We start from the raw sequence: 25423 nt of genomic DNA, 5'->3' as shown, positions 1-25423 counted from the left end.
ATAATAGGAGTGTCAGAGAGACATGGGGGTTAAGAAGAAAGAGGGATTGCTCCTAGCTGGGTTTTTCAGGACTAGCTTAACACCTAGGAACAAAATAGAAAGACAAATAAGATGGAAGCTCAAATAACAGCAACAATGACAACAGTTTATTTTAAAATTTTCTATGCGTGCCAGAAATGTTCCAAGTTCTTTAAATGTATTACCAATTTCTATCACCAGAGTTACTGCACAAAAGAACCTAGTCTCTCATTTTCAGACGGGGAAACTAAAACTTAGAAAGGTCACACATCTAGTAAGATGCAGAATGCATAGGCTAGCTCTTGGTGGTATGGGAATCATGAAAAACACATGGTAAAACATTGGTCACAAGACATTGATGTTCAGTGTGGTGGAAGCACGGGGTTGTTTATTTATTTATTTATTGGGATAAAACGGAAAGCAAACCTGGAAAGGTAGATCAGGGAAAACGTGAAACGTGGATAGTGTTAGTGTCAGACCAAAGACTTTGGACCTGTCCAAACTGAGATAATGGCAGAAGTTATTGGACTAGATGAAAATTATATGAGAGTATTTTCAGAGATAGGAAAAACAGAGCCCAAAGGAAGAATTTTTTTTTTTTTTTTTTTTTTTTTTGTGGGACTCTCGCCGGTGGCCGGGGATCGAACTGGCTGCGGTCAGCCTCGCAACCCAGCGCTCAACTACTGTGCCACCAGGGGAGGCCCCTAAGAATTTTTTTTTAAAGATTTATTTATTTATTTATACAAGCACTGGGCACAGTCAGAAGCGTGGGAAGGTGAGAGAATTCACCAGAGCCAGAGCAGGGAACAGAACAGGCAGACTGATGAAGTACACTGCTGAGGGGAGCAGCGGGCGCAGCAGGAGAGGTCTGTGCGCCGTATGGGACCCTCGCCGGTGGCACCGGGGATCGAACCAGCGCTGCAGAGGCTGCCAGCAGCTTCGCATCCCAGCACTCAACTGCTGCGCCACCAGGGGAGGCCCCAAAGGAAGAATTTTGAAGGGTTCACCTGCATTTTATTCATTTTTAAAATAAAATAATTCTGTAGGAGGTATTTTCTGATTAATAGTATATCATTTCATGTTTCTTATGAAATATTCTGTGAGTTACTAGAGTGATTTTTGGGAGGGAGTCCTGCTGGCTTTTCTACTATTTTATTTCTACCCGCACAGTATCTTAAAGTGATAAGAACTAGAAGTTGCATAAAGAGGAGGCTGGATATTGATGTGTTCTTAAGTAAATTCATATTGAAAGTTTGATTTCAATCTTCTATTAAGAATTCACAGTAAAGAAACTCATGAGAATGGCACATATTAAAAAAACTAGCAACAACAAATGTTGGCGAGGATGCGGAGAAAAAGGAACTCTCCTACACTGTTGGTGGGAGTGCAAACTGGTCCAACCACGATGGAGAGCTGTGTGGAGATTTCTTGACCTACTAAACGTAGAGCTTCCATATGATCCAGCAATTCCACTCCTAGGTATTTACCCAAAGGACACAGAAACATCAATTCCAAAGAGCACCTGCACCCTATGTTTATAGCAGCACTGTTTACAATAGCTAAGCTTTGGAAACAACCCAAATGCCAAAAATAGATGACTGGATCAAGAAGATGTGGTACATATACACCATGGAATATTACTCAGCATTCAAAAAAGATAAACACATGCAATTTGCAGCAACATGGATGGCGCTGGAAGGGATCATGCTCAGCGAAATAAGCCAGAAAGAAAAAGAAAAATACCGGATGGTCTCACTCACAGCAGGAATCTAGAAAACTTAAATAAGGGACCAGGAAAAAGAATAACTATAAGAAAGTAAAAATCAAAATCAACAAACAATTATGAACCAGAGACACTCTCTGGGGGGTGGGGGTGCGGGGAGGGGAGGGATTGGGGTCAAAATAAGGGGATCGAAATTTTATGGGGAATATAAAAATAAATAAATAAATATATATATATATATATATATATATATATATATATATATATAAAAAGAAACTCACCATTCCTTAAAGTGAACCAGATGGTTCTTACCAAAATGCTGTGATTTCCTGACTTCACAAGGACAGATTCAAGGTACTTTCTATCATTACAAGTGTGAGTAAAAGCCTGTGCCATATAGAAGTGACAGGAGATGAGATAACAACAGGTGCTGCTAAAGTGAGCCACTGCACCCTGCTCAGTGCTATGACAGGGACATCTGGCAGTCATTTAAGTGTCAAGGCCACAGAGACAAGTAGCAAAACAGCTTACCCTATGTTAGGACTGTTAGAGCTAGCCTGATATGTAACACCAATTAGTATACTATAAATAATCCTAAAAAATATTAATTTTACTGTATACCAGGCACTGAAATAGATGTTGCTGAACAAAGATTAAAAAAAACATATGGAGAAAAAGAGTAAAAGAGTTTTATGCCTAATTAGGGAATCTGTGGTCTTCTCTTCCTTCAAAAGTTATATCCTCTAGTTATACATTATCATGATTAATGGCAGATAAAATGAAGAGGAATTTTTCCTCAGTGAAAGATTGTTTGGACCTCATTTTACAATGAGGAATATAAAATTAGGAATATCTAACCCGAGAGAGAATTCATCTTGATTAGTATTTTGCAGTACTCTAAAAAACATGGCCAAGAACTGACCTTTTGCCCCATAAACATAGTGGCCTGCGATTGCTCTCAAAAGGAAAAGCAAGTCTAACCTACCTAGTACATGTTCCTGTTCACGACTTATCAGCAAAGACTGCTATCAGCCAGGAGAGACTTCTCCCGACAGTTCAGTGAATTTACGCCACATTTAAAGAACTAATTTTCCCCTCAGGGGATATGTTTAATTTTAAAAGCAAAATATGCAATCTGAAAGTGAGGCAATTTTTTTTTATTAGAATTATTTATTTCCTTACTTTCTTGTTCATTTTTGGACGGTATTTGATTTCTCCCCTCAGGTGTAGTCCCCATAGTTCTACCACCACCACAGCACCCATGATCCACCACCACAGTCCCTTGTGCTCTTCCCACCCCTGTTCTGACCCATCTCCCTCCTCCTCACAGCTGTATGCCTCAGATCTGTGGTCAGCATGCAATTTTTCTCTAAAATTGAGGGAATTCTGGGAACCTCTCTGGTGGCACAAAGGGTTAAGTCTCAGCACTAAGAAGCTATTCACAGCCACTGCAGCAGGAGTTCGATCTCCAGCCAGGGAGATACCCACATGGCACAGCAGACCTCTTCTGTCTCACCCACTGCTCCCCTCAGCAGTGGATTTCAGTAGATCCACCTGTTCTGCTCCCCCTTACCTCTGGCCTGTACCCCAGTTCTTGTACACATGAATAAATAAATCTTAAAAAAATAAAAATGAGGATATTTTAACTAACTTTCCATTAATGTATTAAATGTTTCAGAATGCCAAAAGAAGACCATGCAGATCATGGCTTTGCAGCAGCAAGATGGCCTGCTTCCTGCTACAGGAACCAGGGAATAACCAGTAGGAAAACTGTAACTTTCAGGGGTTGGATACAATTAACTAGGGAAATGACCAGCTTCCCTTTTCAGCTGTAGACCATTTTAACTCAGTTAACTGTTACTTTGAACTATTTTTAGTGTTTAACTTTAGAGTTAGGGTTACATGAATGAAAAAGGATATGGAGATAACTTCTGAAAACTTTTGAAAGAAGTCACTAAATTCAAAGAGTTACCCTTGAGATGATGTAATCCCCTCGTGGTCAAGAGAGGAAGGATGACCTGAAAGATTGAAAGACCCTCTGATTCTACTACAACGGATTACCAAAAACATGATGGCTTCTAGGGAAAATGTAGATATTAAGTTACTAATCCTTGTTACTTCTACTCTGACACCACCACTCATACCCATGCAGCTAACATAGTAAACTTCTAGAAGGAGCTCTTGAATGACAAATATTCTACAGCACTTTATATTCTGACTTTAGCATTACTCAGATATTTCAAAAGAATACACATTCCATGCCTTGCCCTCCAAGATGCTGCCCCTCTTAAAAGTGTGAAAAATGTGAATTAATATATGCAGTCATAGGAAGGTTTTGATGATAAACAGATCATAGTTAGGTGAAAAACAAGGATAAGAAAGGTTTTTAATTCACATTTAGCAAACAGACATTCTCTAAAATAGAATTACTGCTTTAGAGATACTATGATCTAGTGGCTAAAGCATCTGTTGGACATCTGAGAGTTTATGTCTGCTAGGCAGTTTACTAGGCACTGGGGTTGGTCTAGCGGGTCACCTTTAAACAGGTGTTTAGACATCTAAATGGTGGTATTTCTCTTAAAGTCTGTTCCTGTCTCGTTTTCTTGATTTTGGCGGATAGTCTTTATGGTAGAATTTCTGAATTTGTGACCCTGTAGAATGCGATGATATATCATTCTCACAATTATGTTCTATAGCACAGCTGACTTTAAAAAGAGATTATATGGATGAATTCTTAAAAACAGAACTTTCTCTGGCTGCTGGTAGAAGAGGAAGGATGTAGAGGAAGCAAAGATGCATGTATGTGCTCACCACATATACAAGTGTTCATAGTAGGAACATTTAAAAGAGTCTCAAACAAGAAAATACTCAAATAATCAACACAAAAGAGATACTATGGGATCTATTCATATAATGGAATACTATAACAATAATGAAAAATAATGAACTACTGCAACAGAGAATAATATGAGGGCATATCATAAACATCTTGTTGGCCAAAAGAAGCCAGATATCATAGAAATATACTATATGATTCCATTCATTTATAATTCAAACATTAGGAAAATAAACTTTGGTTTATGAAGTCAAGATAGGAATTATATAGGGGGAAGAGGCTGGGATAGTGATTGGCAGCAGGTACACTGGGGTTTTTGATGATAAAGGTTATGTCTATTTGTTGACCTGGGTGGAGAACACACAAAGGAAAATTCAACAAGTTTTACAAATAAAATTTCAGTACTTTTCTCTTTGTGTGTTGTACTATAACATAAAAGTAAATTAAATACAAATCCATTATAATTAGACAAAATACAATAAATAACATGTCCTCTTTCGATTTTGGGTAATTCTTTCTCTTTAATCTCGAGAAACATATGACAAGAGGCTCTGAGTTTGAATATGTTAAAAGGAAACAAAGTATGTGTGGAAACAAAACTCTTCTATAAAGCTTGTTTTTGAGATAAAAAGGATGATGTTTAAGAAGATCAAGTTTTTATATTAGAAAATAACATTCTAAACAAATGACTGTTGCCATTTAAAAGTTAGACTTCTTTTATGTAGGAAACTCTCTGGGTTTCCATTTACAGTATTTTCTATGAAAAGATTTTGTGAGTGAACCCCAAGGAAGCATATGTGTTACAAATACTCAGAAGAGTCCTAGGAAACCAAGTTTCCTTTAAATTGAGATACCTGCAAGAAATTGATTAGAAAATACAAATAGTGGCCAATTTACTCTTGGAACAAGTGACTGAGAAGTCACTTGTGGAAGCTTTATATACTGAATTTGTTATTCTGAAAAAAACAAATGCAAAGCTCAGCTAAGATCCAACTGTGATGACAGCACCAGACCTATACTTCATTACCACACAGGAGTTAATCATCTCTTTTGAAGACATAATATTCCAATCCATCCCTGACAAAACAATTACTTGAAATTTAGCATTTTACGTTTGTTTAGGATTGATTATAAACAAGAAAAAAATAATATATTCTTCTCAGCATCCTGGGTTGTGCATGCTGGCTTAGTTCAGGGGAATAAAAGCAAAGGCTTAAAGATAAACAGAGAAAGGAATAATTAAGAGAAGACTCGGAGACTTGCAGGAAATTTGAAATACACCATAAGTAGAATAAGAGGTTTTTTTTAATTTTAAAGGTTATAATGTCATTTTGCAATGTGAAATGATATCATGAAATAAATTCCCTTAAACCTACAAGATACACACTGATGGTTTATTATATTCTGTACACACCCACTTGATAATGTGTCAAAAGAAAGGCTCATCTATCGGTGAATGCGCTGTTCAATCTATAATTATCATTCAGTGCCTCCTACAAATGTCTGAAAACTCTCTGCAAGGTGCAATAGATATAAGCAAAAAAGATGACTCGATTAGCATCCCTAAGGACCCTAAGGAACAACAGAAAAACATACAGGTAACTACAGCAAAGCAAAATGTAGATACCCTCAAAAATTGCCAAGAAAGTGCTAAAATGGGAGAGACAGTAAGAGAGAGATTGAGCAAGCTAAATAAGAACAGGATCAAAGGGGCAGTGGATTAGACTTGGTCATATCTATGGAGCATATTTTTAAAAGGTTTGTGCACTGGAATACTAAGTATTACATACAACAATGGGGAAATTCATGATATTTGGGAGAAACATTTTAGTTATCTTTTTATCTTTATGATTACTGCAATAATTTATTGGTTATATTTGACATCTATTAAAATAAGTAAGATTATTGTTTCTTAGTAAGGAAGCTTATTTAAAATACATTACCCTAAGTCTGTTTAATGCCAACAAGAATACCATATTAACTGATGGCCCTTCAAATTCTTTCCAAGGAAGAAAGTGCAAAGTCATGATATAAACAATTACTATTATTTTTTAAGATTTATTTATTTATGCATACAAGAGCTGGGGTGTAGTCCAGAAACGCGGGGCAGGTGTGTGGTGAGGGAATTCACCAGTGACACAGTGGGGAGAGAACAGGTGGATCTACTGAAATCCACTGCTAAGAGGAGCAGTGGGAGAGACAGGAGAGGTTGGCTGCACCATGTGGGTCAGGTCCCTGGCTGGTGACAGCTTCATATGCTGAGACTTAACACTTTCCGCCACCAGGGAGGCCTGATATAAACAAATAGAGAAACTTGTAATTTTTAGAAATACAGAGTAAGTTACAAGTCAGTAGAGGTTTGGTATAATAGTCTATTTTCACACTGGCCTAATGATTGAGGTTCAGAATGATGTCCTTGAGATAACTGTGTGCTCATGCCTAAGACTCTTTCATTTGATATACTCTCTTAAAAACACATTTTAGAATTAGGCAAAACAAGTATCTGGTGAATTTTATCAGATAAAATGATAAGGAACATAGGATTTCCTAAATATTATTTCTATCAAAGACTCAAGGTTTTCACAGAATACTCTGATGGAAGTAGCTCTAGCTACTTCTTAATCTGGGGTAATGGGAAACCTGAGGTTCATTTTAGGGAAGTGGAGCATGGAAGTAGTTCACTTTAATTTCCTGGGCTTCAATAACAATTTAATAACGATAAGGACTTTACCTATATTCCCTCACTTAATATTTTCACCAGTCCTTCAAAGTACTACGTATGATTCCTATTTTAGAAATGGGAATGCTGGAATTTGGATACACTTATAACTTGCCCAAGAGAGTCAAGATTCAAAAACAAATTCTCTCACCCTCCCGCGCTTCTGACTGTACCCAGTGCTTGTATAAATAAAGAAAATAAATAAATAAAAATAAATCTTTAAAAAAAACAAAACAAATTTGTCTGACTTCAAAGGGCACTAAATTTTACTGATGTTGTTTTCAAAACTTTTGCCCTTTTGATAGTCATGCTTTTCTTGCATTTTATGTACCTGGATTCTTCTAACAGCCAGGGACCTAAGACCACTTGGGAGTACATTTTATAAATTAAAAATACAAATTACCATGTGGTAATGCATTTTAACAATAATGGAGTTTTTCCCCATATAAACATCTTCAATGCTTGCTTAGTATTTGTTGAGCACAGAAAGTGCCAAACACAACATGAGGGCAGGAGTATAATTATTATCATTTTAGAAAGGAAAAATCTAGCCTCTGTGATGCCGCATTCTGCCTTGGAGCTCCTTCTCCATCAATGGAGGTGACTTCTCAAATTATTTTTCAGGTTCCAGTTCATCTTTCTGACTTGTCATTACTGGAGGGCCCCAGAGCTCAGTCCTTGTGTCTCTCTTCTCATTCCCCTAAGATGCCTCATGGTTTTGAGGCCCATCTCTGTTCTGATGCTTCAAAAATCTGTATTTCCTATACTAACTTCTACTTGAAGTAATGAAGGCTGAACCCCAACCTTAAATACTCACTGTCTATTCCACACCTCCACTTGGAAAATGGATAGATAACACAACTGCTACATATCTGAAACTGAACCCCTAACTTCCCCTAAACCCACATCTCCCATACTTATCTCCATATATTTTACTGCAAAGACTAAATTTAACTTTAGTTAATAAAATTGATAGTTTCAACAGTTTCCCTAAACAGACTATCAAGTTTGCTAAAATTTATGATCTGAGGTTGACTAGAAAATATATCTAATTCAGGGTACACACACACACACACACACATTTTCTAAGAAATAATTTGTATACTTTTAATGGTATGTAAGTAAATAAATTCAGTATTTATAATTGTAGATACAGACATACTTCCTAAGATACAATGTTTCATAGTGTTAGTAATGTATAAAGTGTTAATATCAAAATCAAAGCCCTAAGCATATCCTGCCAGCAAATGAAAATATGTTTCACATCACTATGCATCCAGGAAACATACATTAATCCTACACTGGGATACCATTACACACCCGTCAGAATGGCCACTGTGAAACAGACTGAGACTATTAAGTGCCAGTGAGAATGTGAAACAAGGGAAACTCTCACCTATCCTGCTAGTGGGAATGTAGTCTTTAACATTGAGTTGTGTCCAAAGTGGGGAATTCATAAATTTTATCAACCCAATATCATATACTCTGGGGAAGTACCATTTCTTTGTCTCATTCTTTTGGGGTTGTTCAACATATGTTTCTGCCTTCCCTACTTAAGAGCAGAGAGTGCACCACACCATCGCACACACCGATCATATATAGACCAGCCTTTTAATTAAGCTAAGTCACCAAGCATCTTTTAGGGGAGATTCAGTTTTGTCTCTTTCTTTGGCATCATGAACTTTCCAGATAATGTGAACCTGTGTCTGCTGTCTTGCCATGACACAGGTGAGCCTTTCCCAGGCAAAGGGAACTGCGAGACAGAATTCCTCAGACATAACTGCATGTGTGTCTGAAGCCAGGATCCATCTTGGATGCCACCCCCTTTTGTAGGCTAATAAATTTCCTCCTTATTAAGCTAGTGAAAACTGGGGTTCAAATCCCAATGTAAATGTTTTCTAAGATAGGGCCTTTATAGAGATAATTAGGTTACACGATGTCACCAATAAGCCTGGAGTCCATAAGAAGAGGAAAAAATACCAGGAGGGTATGTGCACAGAGAAAAGGTCATGTGAAGACACAAGACAGAAGGCAGCTGCCTGTGAGCAAGGGGAGAGGCCTCACCAGAAACCAAGCCTCTTGGTGACTTGAGCATGGACCTTGACTTTTTGGAGCTATGAGAAAATAAATTCCTGTTTTTTTTTTTTTTTAATTGGGTTTCTACTGATGGCATATTCATTTTTTTTAAAGATTTATTTATTTATACAAGCACTGGGTACAGTCAGAAGCGTGGGAGGATGAGATAATTCACCAGAGCCAGAACAGGGAACAGAACAGGCAGACTGACGAAGTACACTGCTGAGGGGAGCAGCGGGCGGTAGGAGAGGTCTGCGCGCCATGTGGGACCCTCGCGCGGTGGCCGGGGACTGAACCGGCGCTGCAGAGGCTGCGGGCAGCTTCGCAAAACTAGCGCTCAACTGCTGCGCCACTGGGGAGGCCCACTGATGGTATATTCATATACCACTGAGTTACTGCTCCTCACTTTCCAAATTGAAGAACTAAAATTTTCAACTGCAATATCTGCTTCTATTTGGCTTTATCGGAGGGTGATAGAAAGGTATCTGAACAGAGGCCCATAAATTCTATTTTATAAATTCTCAAAAGTTTAATCCCTTTGTACTCCAAACTATATCATGGCTTCCTTTAAAGATGAACAGCTTTTTATTTTAAAAGCTTAATTGAGGATTTTTATATCCCAGTGAGCTGGGCAGGCTCGATATCACCATTCTTATTTTACAGAAGGAAAAGATGAAACAAAAAAATTAAGTCATTAATTCCTAACATCTAACATCAAGGTAGATTGGTAAAATGTACAAAACATGAATCCACACAATCTAATATCTCTTTCAGCACATTTTCCATTAGGGTTCTATGAATATATTATGCATAAAGAAAGTTGATATTCTTTTGATCAGTACTTAACCTGGATTCTAGGAAATTAAAAACCAATGTTTAACTCAAATTCATCAAATAAAATATCAGTATATTTGGTGCCAAAATTCTGATTTACTATTTTCTTATGAAAAATCTTTTTTTGTTTGGATCCTATTAAAAAATTTAGACAGTTTGTTAAATTTTAAATATTAATTTAATTTAAAATTAACTACAAATTTAATTTCACAAATGTTAGACATTTTTCTTACTTAAAAAATGAAAGTGGTAAGCTATTTTTAATAGGAAATTGATTTGCAAAGTTAATTTATATAATTGGACCTTTCCTAATAATTAGTAGGCAGTTATGTAGAAAGAGTTCATTTTGCTCCTTTGAGGAATAAAAATTCCAAAAGTTGTAAAAAAGAGAAAATGTACATTTTGTTAGGAAAAATAAAGGTTATTGAAAACCAATAATATTAATTGAAAGTATGACACATTCTGATTTTCTAAGGCACCATTTTTACTTCCTTTTCCAAAACCGTCATTCTCAATTATCTGACCGAAACTATACTTACTCTCATCTTTTCTTTTAAGATTTATTTATTTTTATACAAGAATTGGGTGCAGGCCAGAGATGCAGGGGATGAAAGGATTCACCAGAGACAGAGTGGGGAACAGAACAGGCAGATGGACCGAAGAACACTGCTGAGGGGAGCAGTGGGCGAGACAGGAGAGGTCTGTCCCATCATGTGGGTTTCTCCCTGGCCGCCTGGCCGGCCCAGAATTGAACTCGTGCTGCAGTGGCTGCAGATTGCTTCATAGGTTGCGCCTTAACCCCTGCGCCACCAGGGAGGCCCTTTACTCCCATCTTAACATTTATTTCTGTATCCCTGGTATCTGCCATTTAGCTCAAGAAATATTTGCAGACAAAATGAATGAATAAATTAAATAAGTCAAACATCTGTCTTGATTTTAATATTATTATGTTGTGTAATAATTTAAATATATTTTACTAGTATAATTTTATCTTCATAACAGCCTTTTAAATTAGACATTGTTAGGACTCATTTGACAAATGAGGTAAAAGGGAAATAAGTTACATGGTCCAAATTAATAGCTAGACATCAATGGAGTTGAAAACAGAATCCAAACCATCTCATTCAAAATACAATTGAAAAACTATATGACAAAACAAAAAGAAAAGAAGGAGGGAAAGAAGATAAGAGAAAGGAAAAATAGAGGGAGGAAAATTTATTCCTGAATTTTCCATGTCAAGTGGCTATCATACCATTTATCCTGCTGAGAACTCCTTAAACATCACACATTAAGCCTTTTAGGGTATCTCACATGTCTCTAAAACATTTCAGGCCAGCAGACAGATTAAGAACACTTTCAAGCAACACTATTCTATATGAATCATACAGAGTGGGAAGCAAAAGGAGTTTGCAGTTGTAGAAAAAGTCTCTTCTCTCCTACATTTCAGCAGGTCACACTTGCTGATAAAGTCAGGTCACATAATCAAGTCTTATACTTGCAAGAAGTATTTACAACATGATTTAAGTCTCAATTTCAGGTTCCAATTCATTCTCATAATTTTTCTGCATTCGTCAATATTCCACAAAACTTTAGCTCTTTCCTAACATTTACAAGTCAGATGAGAGCATCTTCCCAGTTTTACTATAGTTGTAAGGGTGGAAAGACAGTATCTATTGGAATCATTATTTAAAGAAAGAATAGCCCACTGAACTTCTCATTTTTAATCAATAATATTTGATGCTTTTTTCCTTTCTTTGTCCCTAAAGCAGATGGTCAAATGGTAATTTTCATGAATACTGATCACTGGTTTCATATTGTGGAGTCACAAGATGTAGAAAGGAATTCCTACTATTCCCAGTCTCCTTGTAGTAAAAGAAAAAGTACCAGCCTCTAAGTTAATAAATTTTTGTGATTTGGTGAGGAAAATAGTTTCCTGCCAAGGGCAACCAACATGTAAGAACTGATTGCTAGGTGACACACTCCTACAGAATGAGATCTTATTACAGAACCTATCGACACAGAACTCTAAATTGCTTAGAAGCGCCACTTTCCTCTTCCTGAACCCAAACAGAATAACGATAGAGTATTGATGAAATTCTGTCTGCTTCAGGTGCATATAACAATTCATTCTTAATCCAAAGTGATTTATCAGGTACAGAGAGTGATACATCCTAGAGCTTAGAGATCATAACCTCAGATTCTGACATACCCATTACTGAGACATCATATTCTATCAGCAGCGTTGCTTCTTGTCCACATTGTTTAAGAATACTCATTGCTTCAGCATGCGTGGTTCCCAGGAGCCGAATTCCATCCACACTGAGCAACCTATCACCAGGTTTGATCGTGCCTTCTCTGAAGAATGAATAAGGGAAAGTCTTTATTAATTTAACATAATGAAGCTTAGCATTAATAGTCACTTAGCCAAAGTGGTTTTTCACACCCGTTCTGCCATCCATCTTTTGCATTTGCATTTTCTTTAAGCCTCCAGTGTGACAATAAGAGAGTAAAGAGGTAACCCCGTACAGAAAATTGCTGCAATATGAAAATCAGTAATAAGAAAATAGCTACACATTAGCAAATAACTAAGTTACCCAGAGTTACCTCTTGGGGTGCAAGAGTAAAAAAGGCACATTTTCCCTTTTCTAGGTTTTTGCCTAAATGTCTAAAATTGACTTGTTAGAGCCCAGAAAACAGCATTTACCTATTTTCCCAAAGGCAGGTGAGCAAAAAAACTTGCTGATTCCATTCAATTTATTATAGTGAACCCAAGCAGGAAAAGGAGTGCTGGTGAAAAATTTCTCTAGTCTGTAAAATTTCCTGCTGATTTATAAGGCTCTTTGGTGATCATTAAATTGATTCAGTCTCAGATTCTCTGGAAGAGGCAGGCAGATACTATTATCCTTGCTGTGACCATAGGAACCCAAGGCATTAGGAGATGTGGTCTCAGGACCTTAACGACCCTACTGAGGAACAGCCAGGGAAGTTTCCCGATTATAATTCTCCTGCCTCAGGGACAGTCATGGAGATGAGAAAAGCAAAAATGGGGTGAGTTTTACAAATTTAGGATTTGGAAGAAATAAAAACTACCTTTTAAATATCTTTCCCTTAGATATCGCTAAGTATTTTTTTAACTCCAAGTATTTGACTCTAAATTTTTATTTTAAATTCTTCTATTTCCTTTAGTCCTAAATTAATTTGTTAACATGTTGTTCACAAACTAGTATCCTATTTCTGACATTTCTGTCAACACTAAATTTAAATGTTAATAAGAACTAGAAATATTCTCATTTGGTTTAAGAAGAATAATTCACACGATAAAAACCAAAAAGGAAAAAGGCAAAGTTTTCCTGGAATTTCTGATTCTGTATTATTCTCCGCAAAGGCAAATATTATTAATATTTAGCATTTGTGAGAAACCAGTGTCTTTATTTTCTCTCATTTTATATTAAACATTGTTTAAACAAGTGAGCTAACAGTACACGTTTGAAAGAAAATAAACCTGAATTCCTATCTTAGTCCCTCCATGTCCTACCTGCAAGTTATTTAATCAGATTGGGCCTCAGTTTTGTCATCAGTAATTATGGACAAAAATAGCTCATGTAGTGGGTGGATGTGAGGATAAAATAAAATCACGTGTGTCAAGCACTTACACAGCTCTTGGTACATGGTAGACGCTCATTAAAAAGTATTTATTATTATTACTATTTCTATTGCTTCACAAAAGTTTTTTTTAAAATTTCATCCTTGCCTGAAACAGTGCAAAGTCATGGGTAATCAGTGCATTTTCCTCCCACTCGTCAACAATATCTGTTGTCAGGAGTTGTGTTTCCTAACTATTATGGAGTCAGATTTTGCTGTGGGAAATTAATACGAAGGTAAAGTATCTCTGGAGACATCTAAATTACAAGTTTATTTGGAACTCCCTTCGGTTTATGATAAGAAAGCTGAAGGAGTATTCAAATTAGCAAGGAAGAGAAAGCTCGAGAGACTGCCTTTCCTTTTACTAAAAGCCACTCTCATTCTGACATAGAGAGTCATCACTGAAAGGTATTAATGGTGAGAGAATGATGATAATAATAACACGTGTCAGAACACCACTGTCTATCACTCCAGATTAGGAGATTAGCAACTGGAGATGGGGCATTTTAACTGACTGCCTATCAAGAGCCAGCCAGCTGCCTTCTGTTAAGTACCGCTGGTCTGTTAGGCCCTGCAAGGCACCATGTATCTCCAATCATTGATAAAACTGAAATCCTGAAAGGCAGGCATTATTATTGACATTTTGTAATGGAGGCTACTGAGCTCAGAATAGTTAAGTCATTTGCTAAAGACTTAGGGTGGTAAGATTTGATTCCGGACTCTTCTTTCTATTGCATCTGCAGCCTAAACTGTTTTTGTTTCCACATGGTAACATATTTACTTAATATCTATTTTTTATTATGAAATTTCTCACTCATTACTTCTCTGCCAACGTTCCCCGCTTTCTCTAATCTCTGGCTAGTGACACAGAAAGATGCAGTTACCTGTCAGCGGGCCCTCCAGGACGAACGCATGTTATCACAACTGGCCGGGATTTATTCCTATCATCATGTGCACCCCCTAGCCAAGAAAGAAGAACAGCTTAAAACATGCTTTTATTGTCGCCATTTAAGAAGTTCAGTTACAAAATGGGAATGAAGTACATTTTATTGATGTATGGGGGAAAATATGCAAAGTTTTCCTTCTGGCATATAATAAACAATCCTGCTCATTTTCACATTCTCTGGATAATACTTAGGAGTGCTATCACGGGGTCAATAATTTCTCTTATATGTGAAACACAAGTAACCAGAGCAAATGAACTAATAAATTATAATGAAAATAACTTAGACTCTGAAAAATATGGTTGTACCAGAGGGGAAAGAAAGGGTGGAGGGGGTCGGCCCGGTAATAATGGGAAGGGCACTAGAACATTGGTCGTGGGTAAAGTGAAACTTATACACACATAGAGGTGTGAAGCTGTATCCCCAAAATCTGTGTCATGTTATAAATCAATCAAATTTTATTTATTTATTTGGAGAACAGGAAAGGCAGATTTATTGAAATGCACTGCTGAGCGGGAAAGACCACCTGCCTAAATCAATAAAATTTTATTAAAAAGATAAAATAATAAAAAAAATCTTATTTATGGAATATGTTTTTGAACTCATAATTTCTTTGTCTCTCTGTGAGAGTATGACTATTGTCAGGGGATATGCATAAAATACATGAACTAATGTGACAAGAGCATTTAGTATCACAAGTAGCAGCCCTGTAAGAACAGTTGCCAATTACGTACAAAGTATCTCTGGCGCCTGTTCATCTGGGTGTTAGTGCAGGTGACTAAGTCTACAACCTAACGCAAAGAAAGCAAAACCTGAAGTCAAAGAAAATAGTCCAAGTAATTAAAAAAAAAAGAAGCGAAGAAAAACATTCAAGTGCTGAAGTGCCTCCATTAAAATTGGGATATTCAAAATACTTTGGGCAAATTTGGTAGATAGGTCAAATCAATTACAGTATTTAAATGGGAATTTAAATTTTATATAGGGAAAAATTCTCCTTAAGAATTCTTAGAACAGGGGCTGCCCTGGTGGTGCAAGGGTTGAGATGCAATCTATGATGATATCTGCAGCCACTGCAGCACGAGTTGGATCCCTGCCCAGGGAGCTACTCACATGGTGCAGCAGACCTCTCCTGTCTCACCTGCTGCTCCCCTCAGCAGTGGATTTTGATCAACCTGCCTGCTCTGTTCCCCACTCTGTCTCTAGTGAGTCCTCTCACACCCCCACACCTCTGGCCTGTACCCCAGTTCTTGTATGCATAAATAAATAAATCTTTTAAAAAAAGAATTCTTAGAACATAGACGTTTTGAGAAGGAAGGTAATTTGTTATAAATTAATATTTTTTAAACCCAAGAACCCCTTGCACAACTTCCATAACCTCCCCTAGTCTCCACCTGAGGCCCCCCAGTGTCGATCTACTTGTTAGCCTTGAGGCAGCCCATCCCACACCTAGACACACAAGTAAATAAGAGGGTTCTTCCTAATATTCAACTGACACTTCCTCCAACTTTCATCCACTGGTCCTTATTTTATTATCTAGGGCAGTGAACAAAAACAAAAGTTCACTTCTCCAAGAAAGTTTTCCTGAAAGTTGAAATCAGTGATGACACACCTATTCTGTTTCATCTTCTTAAGGCTGAACATTTCCAGTTTTTTGACCAATATTCATGCGACCTGCTTTCTTTGTATATCACCATCCTGGCTGCCCATCTGGGTAGTCTCTTGTTTGCCAGTAACTGATAAACATGACTATTACTGTCAAGTATTCCTCCTTAACGTTTGCTGGTAGAACAGGCTGACATTTCATACTTGGCACACATGGAAAGGTCAACGTAAAGAACCCAGCCTAAGAAAAAATTGAAGGGCTTCCTGATCCTGATGAAGGCAAATGTTTCCTTTATGTCCTCTACTGTTAGAAGGGACTTATTTAGTCTCACAGATCGGTCAAACCATTTCAGTATTTTTATCCTTTCATTCAGTTTGCTGGCTTCTTTTAAAATTCCTCTCTTCACAAAACAACTTTCTCAGGAAGAAATTTAAAATGAAAGTCATGACAATAATTTGCAGCACATGCTTTCCCTATATTTATATAAATATTATTATGTCACTTTACTTTTGCAAAGTTATAGAGAAATAGGTTTCTTTTTCCCCGAGGAGGCTTTGATTTAGAAAAGGTAAGGGGCTGAAGATAGCAGGAAAACCTTTCCACAATTTTAACTTGATATAGTAATCAAATATTAAAGTATGAGATAACACTCAATTTCTTGATATGTGACGCCTTATTATTATTTGAAATAATGAAGCAAGTTTAGTTTGTGATTCTTGGAGGTTCTAGAAGTTTGGAGCTTCAAAGCAAAACAAACTGGCCCCTAGATCAGTGGGATTCTCAATCCTGGGTGCATATCAGTATCACTACCTGGGATGCTTTTGAAAAATACCAAAGGCAGGGCCATAGTCCAGAACAAATCTAAATACCAGACTCCGTATGTTAAATGAATAGACCAAAGGACAATTCTAGAGTTGAGAATTAGACAACTTCCCTTGTTCAAAGCCAGAGTGCTTTTCATATTAACTCAAACCATTTCCCTTAGCTTGGTGGCAAGGGAGTGAACTGAAATTTAATTTTCTAAGATATAGGCCAAAACAACATTTTCATTTTATTGGCACGGTTCTATTGTTTGAGGAGTCTGGGTTTTAAAATCTGTGACATACAGCATTAGACATGCAACTCAATTCACAGTAACATGAATGGAGCTGGAAGGGATCATGCTCAGCGAAATAAGCCAGAAAGAAAAAGAAAAATACCGGATGGTCTCACTCATAGTAGAAATTTAGAAAAACTAAATAAGAGACCAGGAAAAAGACTAATTATAATAAAGTAAAAATCAAAAGTAACAAGCAACTATAAACCAGAGACACACTTTGGGGGGCAGGAGGAGGGATTAGGGTCAAAACAAGGGTGGTGGGAATTGTATGGGGATTATAACCAAGATAGAAAAGAAAAGCAACTCCATTTACCAGCTAAAAGCCTATCTTATTGTTCAAAGGCTTATTGCAATTAGTAAGAAGAAATTCTCTAGAACTAAATGAACATGCTCCATCTGCAATATCCTCTTCTTCCTAATTGGCCCAGTGTTCTCTATTGATTAAGTTTAGTTCAAATTTCATCTATGTCTTAACGTCTTATCTACCATGATGATTTTTACCCACAGAACTTTTTCAACCTGCAACTCTTTTTGAGATTAACCAATGATTCTCTCTGTCTTTTTTAAAGATTTATTTATTCGTGCATACAAGAACTGGGGTACAGGCCAGAGTTTTGGGGGTGAGAGGATTCACCAAAGAGAGAGTGGGGAGCAGAACAGATGGATCTACTGAAATACATTGCTGAGGGGAGCAGTGGGTAAGTCAGGAGAGGTCTGCTGCACCATGCGGGTCAGCTTCCTGGCCAGGGATCGAACTCGTGCTGCAGTGGCTGTGGATAGCTTTATAGTGCTGTGTCTTAACCTCCCACGCCACCAGGGAGGCCCTAACCAAATATTCTTAAGGGCTGTGTGGTGGTCACCTTTAGAGCAAGGAAGACCCTCCAGGTCGGCCTTATTAACATTATATTATCAGTGATCTTTAGGTGGTTGTGGATATTAATTACTTCTATTTTTTTTAGTACTTATAGATAAATTATTGCTGGTTTAGCTCTTTCTTTAGCATTTGAGTTGATATTGATTAACCACACAACAAAGTGATGAATACTTGCAACAGCAGTATTTTTTATGGTATTTTTTCCCTAATTGGGCTTACAGGCATGCTGTTCAAGAGTACCTCTCATTCATATTTAAATTATAAAGCCAGATTTGTATATAATACCAGCCAAACTGAAAATTTGGATTAGTTCTTTTATACAGAAATTTGGGAATAGTTTTTGGGTCCCTTGCTCTATGTAAAAATAGGACCTGTTCAGAAAAATATAATATCTACTGGTCAATGAGTTCCCAGTTGCCCATTTTCTTTACCACTCACTTGAATTCTTGATCAACTTATGTCTTAAATTCACTGGACTGTAATTCCCTGTAGATGGGGTCTTGTCTTATGACTCCATAGTTCTTGGCACTATGCTGACATGTTGACATGTCCTTAATAAATATCTGAGTGATTTGCCAAAAGATTGACATAGAATGGAACCTAACCCTTAAACTCAATTATCTGACATGAATCTATATAAGTGAACACATTTCTTTTATTCCTTGATACATGTCTATTAGGATGTTGAGTTAATTTTACTTACTGTTTTAATAATTTTTGATAGAATTTTGACTCTAGTTAAGTAAAAAGTGTAATAGATAAATAAATATCAAGAAGTGTGAAATGTTAAAAAATTTCTGATGTTTCTATAGCTCCCTATTGAACCTTACTGCCATACTAGGAATTACAAGTACAGATGTATATGTAGTCTTTAAGGGATGAAATTACCATACAAAAATAAAATATTAGAAGCCAGAATCACAGCTCAGAATGAATGGTTTCATAGATACATGGGAGCCACTCCAAATCTTTATTATTAATGTCAACTCATAACTAAATGATTTGAGCTGATACACACAGGTGCCCAAGGCATTAGATCACTTTCAATTCACTTTTAGAAAGCTACAATAACAAAATATATTTCAGGAAAAATTCATTTAAACAAAGCCATACATAACATTTTTTTGCCTCAGTGATAAAGGAAATTATAAAATAGAAGACAAAAGACATGTAGAAAAGTGGAATATTATTATGATGATTGAGATACAAGGTTTACAAATACTGGCTTTTTCTTTATATTAATGGGCTGAAAATAATTCTAGGTCTTTTGGATACTAATTTTTCATTCATTTCTTTATTTCTTTAAAGAAGACTGGGTGCAAGCATTATAAGTTGACTTTACTTTTGGGAAAAATCAGTTTTTTGAGAATATCTAATGCTTCATATATTCTATCACCTACCTCGAATTACAAAACCAAAGGTATTGCCTTCTTTATGTAATGTGACCTCCACGGTACGGAAGATAACACTGGATCCTTGAACAGCTAAAAGCAGAAGAGAGGGAAATATAAGTTTTAAGTTATAATATCATTTCTAAACTTTTTAAGATAGCAAAAAATTATAGATCTCTGTTGCTAGTAGTTTTTGTTTTGAGTAATAAAATGGCAATAACTTCCTTTAAAGAAAATGTAACAACAACAACAAAAAAACAATTGGAATGTAAGAGACTAATACCCAAAATCATCATCTGCCCTAAGTGACTTATATAGATCCAAGTGGCATTAAAATCACAGGTATTTAATTTTCTTCTGTGTATCCAGTTTACAGATAGATAGAAGGTAATATTCACATTGTTAAAGCCTATATAACAAGCAAGATAAACTTCATGTGATAAATAGAAACCTCCCTTTGTACAATGTAAAAACAATGTGATTTTTGGGCCTCCCTGGTGGTGCAGGCAGTTGGGTGCAGTGCTATAAAGCTGTCTGCAGCGTCTGCAGCGCTGGTTAGATCCCCGCCGGCCTCGGAGTAACCCACATGGTGAACAGACCTCTCCTGTCTTGCCCGCTGCTCCCCACAGCAGTGTATTTTGTCAGTCTGCCTGTTCTGTTCCCCATTCTGTCTCTGTTGAATCCTCTCACCCTCCCACACATCTGGCCTGTACCCTGCTTCTTGTATAAATAAAATAAATCTTAAAAAAAATGTGATTTTTATAAAATTTATGCATTTTTAAATACTTTTGCAGTTAGCATAGGAAGAAAAAGTTTTACTCTCAGATTGCCACTAATTCACTTCTCACATGATACAGAGCAATTAAAGAAAAAACATGGAGGGGGGAAGGGGCGGAGCAACATGGCGGCGAGGAGACGCTGCGAGTAAGATCTCCCATTAAAAAAAGTGAATAGGGAGGAAAAGCGGCAGGTCCCAGTGAGAACTGGGACACGGAAGATAAACGGGTGACGCCAGCGAACTGCCCGAAGAAGAAACTGGCCATAAAAGAGGACTACAGGGGAGGGAAGCGCAGAACCCTGCTCCCCTCCCCCGCCCACAGAAGCGGCACTCTCCGACCGGCAGAGAGGAGGAAACAACAAACCAAAACGGCCCACAAGAACAAACGACGCAGCAAGCGGGACTGTGAGCAGAAAGGAACTATTGCAGCCACCACACCCCGTGAACAGGAGCTGAGGCGAACCCTGCAGGATCCGCCGCGGCGGTGAGCGAACGGCTCCGGGCGCCATTAGAGAAGAACAAAGACCCCGGGAGACACGCACACAGCCCGGGCTGCCGGTAAGCTGGCACGGGAAAGCGGCGCGCTTGGCGCGCTTGAAAAGCAAGTGCAGACCTGGATCGCGGCTGCCCAGGTCCCCGCGCCTGCGACCTAGGCTTGCGGGGAGACGACCTAGGCTTGCGGGGAGACGCACGGAGGTCCTCACTGAGGTGAAGGTCCCTCCCTGAGTGAGCAGGAACCAGGCGCCCAGGCACGGGAGCTGTGCAAAAGGCGCCATTCCCGCGCCACTGAACTGGGCTACAGCCCGCGTCCTGGAACTGAGGGCTTTGAACTGAGACCCAGGGCACGAAAATTCGGGGCGTGGTTTCTCCACGACGGTGGGGCACAAGGCAGACACAGCACCCTAAAGCTGTTGAGGTGTACCCTACCATTCCCGCTCTGTTCTCTGTCCCACGGGGTGGGGGGAGGCGAAAAACAGCCCCCCAAGGACAATAGGAGAGATCTCTGGCGCCACCTAGCGACCAGGAAAAAAAAAAGTCACTAACACCCTATAAAACAGGACATTTCTTAAGACTGCTTGAAAAGGGCAGAAGGTTTCTGGAGGACCCAGTGGCCAGCCGGGAAGTTATTCCACGCCAGGCCCCTTCCGACCAGCAGTCTGAGCCCACAGAGGGAGCAGGCACCCACGTCCGGGGCAGGCCGGGTGCGCAGAAGAGTGTGCCTGAAACCGGAGGCGCAGGGACTGCATCCCGCTTCGCCATTTGAGAACAGGGACATTTCTTCAGTAAAAACTGCCTAAAACCAGCAGAAAGCTCCCCCAGAAGACAGAGATGGCTCCTGGAAGAGCCAGAGGGGAGCGGAGAAGTTCACCCAAGATGTCAGTCAGTCCGAGCAACACAGTGTCCCAACGCATACGACAAATTAGAAAACAGACAGTAGGGAGTAGAAGAACCACACGCAACCTAAAAACTCCTCAGGAAAGAAGCACACCACAAAAAGAAAACCACTCCCCAGATTGCAACGACAGCAACTTGGAAGAACTTCTGAGCCTTCCAGAAAGAGAATTTAAAATTGCCATGATTAAAAAAGTGATAGATCAGAAGAAGGAAATTGAGTCCCTAAAGAGGGAAGTAAGAGAAATGCAGGAGATCAAAGAATTAATGGAGGAACTAAAGAACTCTGGGAAAAGCAATGAAAGCAGAATAGATGAAATGGAAGAACGAATAAGTAATCTTGAAGACACAGAAATAAAAAGAACCAAAACAGAAAAGGAAAGAGAAGTACGAAGAAAAAAGAATGAAGAAAGACTTCGGGAACTATCTGACTCCATGAGGAAAGGAAATATAAGAGTTATAGGAATTCCAGAAGGAGAGGAGAGAGATGTAGGAACAGAGAAAATATTCATGGATATAATTGAAGAGAACTTCCCAAATGAGAAGAAGGAGCTGAAAATTGATATACAAGAAGCAAGAAGAACACCAAACTTCCACGACGAAAGGAAAAACACAGCAAGACACATAATAGTAAAGCTCCCAAGAATCCAGGACAAGGAAAAAATAATGAAGCTGACAAGAGGGAAGAAACAGATAACATTCAAAGGAAAACCAATCAGGCTGACATCAGACTTCTCTGAAGAAACACTACGGGCAAGGAGAGAGTGGAGGGACATAGTCAACAGACTCCAAGAAAACAGATGCCAACCAAGAATACTCTATCCCGCAAAGCTCCCTTTCCTCCATGAAGAAAGAATATGGACCTTCCCAGACAAAGAGAAACTCCGGAATTTCATTGCGACTAAACCCCCACTCCAAAAAATACTACAAGGAATCCTAAAGCCAGAACCTCAGAGGGACGAATAACAACGAAAGAAGACCAAAAAAAAAAAAAAAAAAGTTATTAAAAGAATAAATAAATAAAATCAAAGGAAAGACAAACATAATGGCAAATACAGATGCTAACATATCAATATTAACTCTAAATGTAAATGGACTAAACTCTTCAATAAAAAGACACAGAGTTGCAGCCTGGATTAAGAAACAAAACCCAACCTTTTGCTGTCTCCAGGAAACACATTTAGCTACAAAAGATAAAAATAGGCTCAAAGTCAAAGGATGGAAAACAATCCTACAAGCAAATGGGCCAAAAAAGAAAGCAGGAACAGCTATACTTATATCAGATAAAACAGACTTCAAACTCAAAAAATAAAAAGAGACCCCAATGGTCACTACATTATGATTAAGGGGACAATACTTCAAGAAGAAATAACACTCATTAACATATACTCACCAAACGAAAGAGCACCAAAATATATCAGACAACTGTTGTCCTCTCTGAAAACAGACATCAGAGAAAACACATATGTAGTGGGAGACTTCAACACACCACTATCAACAATGGATAGATCAACAAGACAAAAAATAAGTAAAGAAACTAAAGCTCTAAATAAGGACCTAGAGCATTTGGGCTTAACAGACATCTATAGAACACTAAACCCAAAAAAAACGGAGTACATATTTTTCTCAAGCGCACACGGATCATTCTCCAGGATCGATCACATACTGGGGCACAAGACAAACATCAACAGATACACCAAGATTGAAATCATACCAACCATCTTTTCTGACCACGAAGGCATCAAACTAGAAATAAATCATAAAAAGAAGGCAAGGAACTATCCTACCTCATGGAGATTAAAAGCCACACTACTGGAAGACCACTGGACTAACGAGGAGATCAAAGAAGAAATTAAAAAATTCTTTGAATTGAATGACAAGGAGGAGGACACCAATATCCTAAATGTATGGGATGCAGCAAAAGCAGTAATAAGAGGAAAATATATAGCAATAGAAGCTCACATCAAAAAACAAGAAAGAACTCAAAGAAACAACCTAATCTCGAAGCTCAAAGATCTAGAAAAAGAACAACAAAAAAACCCAAAACCAGTAGAAGAAAAGAAATAATAAAACCAAAGCAGAAATAAATGAAATTGAAACTAAAAAAACAATCCAAAAGATCAATGAAACCAAGAGCTGGTTCTTTGAAAAAATAAATAAAATAGACAAACCCCTAGCCAGGCTCACAAAGGAAAAAAGGGAGAAAGCACAAATACACAGAATCATAAATGAAAGAGGAGAAATCACAACGGACACAGCAGAAATCAAAAGAATGATCAGTAACTACTATGAACAGTTATATGGAAACAAGTTCAACAATCTAGAGGAGATGGACAAATTCCTACAACTCTACAATCACCCAAAGCTAGATAAAGAAGAAATAGAACACCTAAACAGACCAATTACAAGCAGCGAAATTGAAATGGTAATTAAAAACCTCCCCAAAAACAAAAGCCCAGGACCTGATGGATTTACAAATGAATTCTACCAAACATTCAGAGACGAATTAGTGCCTATCCTTCACAAACTCTTCCAAAAAATTGAGAAGGAAGGGACAATACCAAACACGTTCTATGAAGCCAATATTACACTAATACCAAAACCGAATAAGGACAACACAAAAAAGGAAAACTACAGGCCAATCTCCCTAATGAACACTGATGCAAAAATCCTCAATAAAATTTTAGCTATCAGAATCCAACAATGTATCCATAAGATAATTCACCACGACCAAGTTGGATTCATTCCAGGGGCACAAGGATGGTTTAACATCCGAAAATCAATCAACGTTATCCAACACATCAACAAAAAGAAATATAAAAACCATATGATAATATCAATAGATGCTGAGAAAGCTTTCGACAAAGTGCAACACCCATTCATGATAAAAGCCCTTGAAATTCTTGGGATACAAGGAACATACCTCAACATCATAAAGGCCATCTATGACAAGCCAACAGCCAGTATCATTCTCAATGGTGAAAAGCTGAAAGCAATTCCATTAAGATCTGGAACAAGACAAGGATGTCCACTCTCACCACTGCTTTTTCAATATAATACTGGAAGTCCTAGCCAGAGCAATAAGACAAGAGAAAGACATCCAAGGAATCCAAATAGGAAAAGAAGAAGTCAAACTATCACTATTTGCAGATGATATGATAATATACATAGAGAACCCCAAAATCTCCACAGAAAAACTAATTCAACTCATCAATCAATTCAGTAAAGTGGCAGGATACAAAATCAACACGCAAAAGTCAGTAGCCTTCCTATACACAAACAATAAATCTGAAGAAGAAGAAATCAAAAAAACCACCCCTTTTATTATCGAAACAAAAAAAATCAAATATTTGGGAATAAATCTAACAAAAGAGGTAAAGGACCTATACAAAGAAAACTATAAAACACTGTTAAAAGAAATAGAAGAAGACACAAAGAAATGGAAAGACATCCCCTGCTCATGGATTGGAAGAATAAACATTATTAAAATGGCC

General features: G+C 37.8%; 1 protein-coding gene across 14 annotated transcripts in view; it reads right to left on the bottom strand.

Annotated features, from left to right (window-relative positions):
- Positions 1–25423, bottom strand: part of GRIP1 (glutamate receptor interacting protein 1) — a 694619-nt gene that overhangs the window by 142745 nt on the left and 526451 nt on the right. For all 14 annotated transcript variants that reach the window (XM_054696252.1, XM_054696249.1, XM_054696250.1 and 11 more), the window contains 3 exons: positions 19769–19852; positions 14733–14808; positions 12416–12561 (listed from right to left, as the gene is read on the bottom strand). In XM_054696252.1, the coding sequence (XP_054552227.1) occupies positions 12416–12561; positions 14733–14808; positions 19769–19852 (306 nt within the window). The remainder of the gene's footprint in view (positions 1–12415; positions 12562–14732; positions 14809–19768; positions 19853–25423) is intronic.

The sequence above is a fragment of the Talpa occidentalis genome, unplaced genomic scaffold (assembly GCF_014898055.3).
Source record: "Talpa occidentalis isolate TD23 unplaced genomic scaffold, MPIMG_talOcc4v2.1 talOcc4.16, whole genome shotgun sequence".
Classification (NCBI taxonomy): domain Eukaryota; kingdom Metazoa; phylum Chordata; class Mammalia; order Eulipotyphla; family Talpidae; genus Talpa; species Talpa occidentalis.
This window is presented reverse-complemented; position numbering and strand designations above follow the sequence as displayed.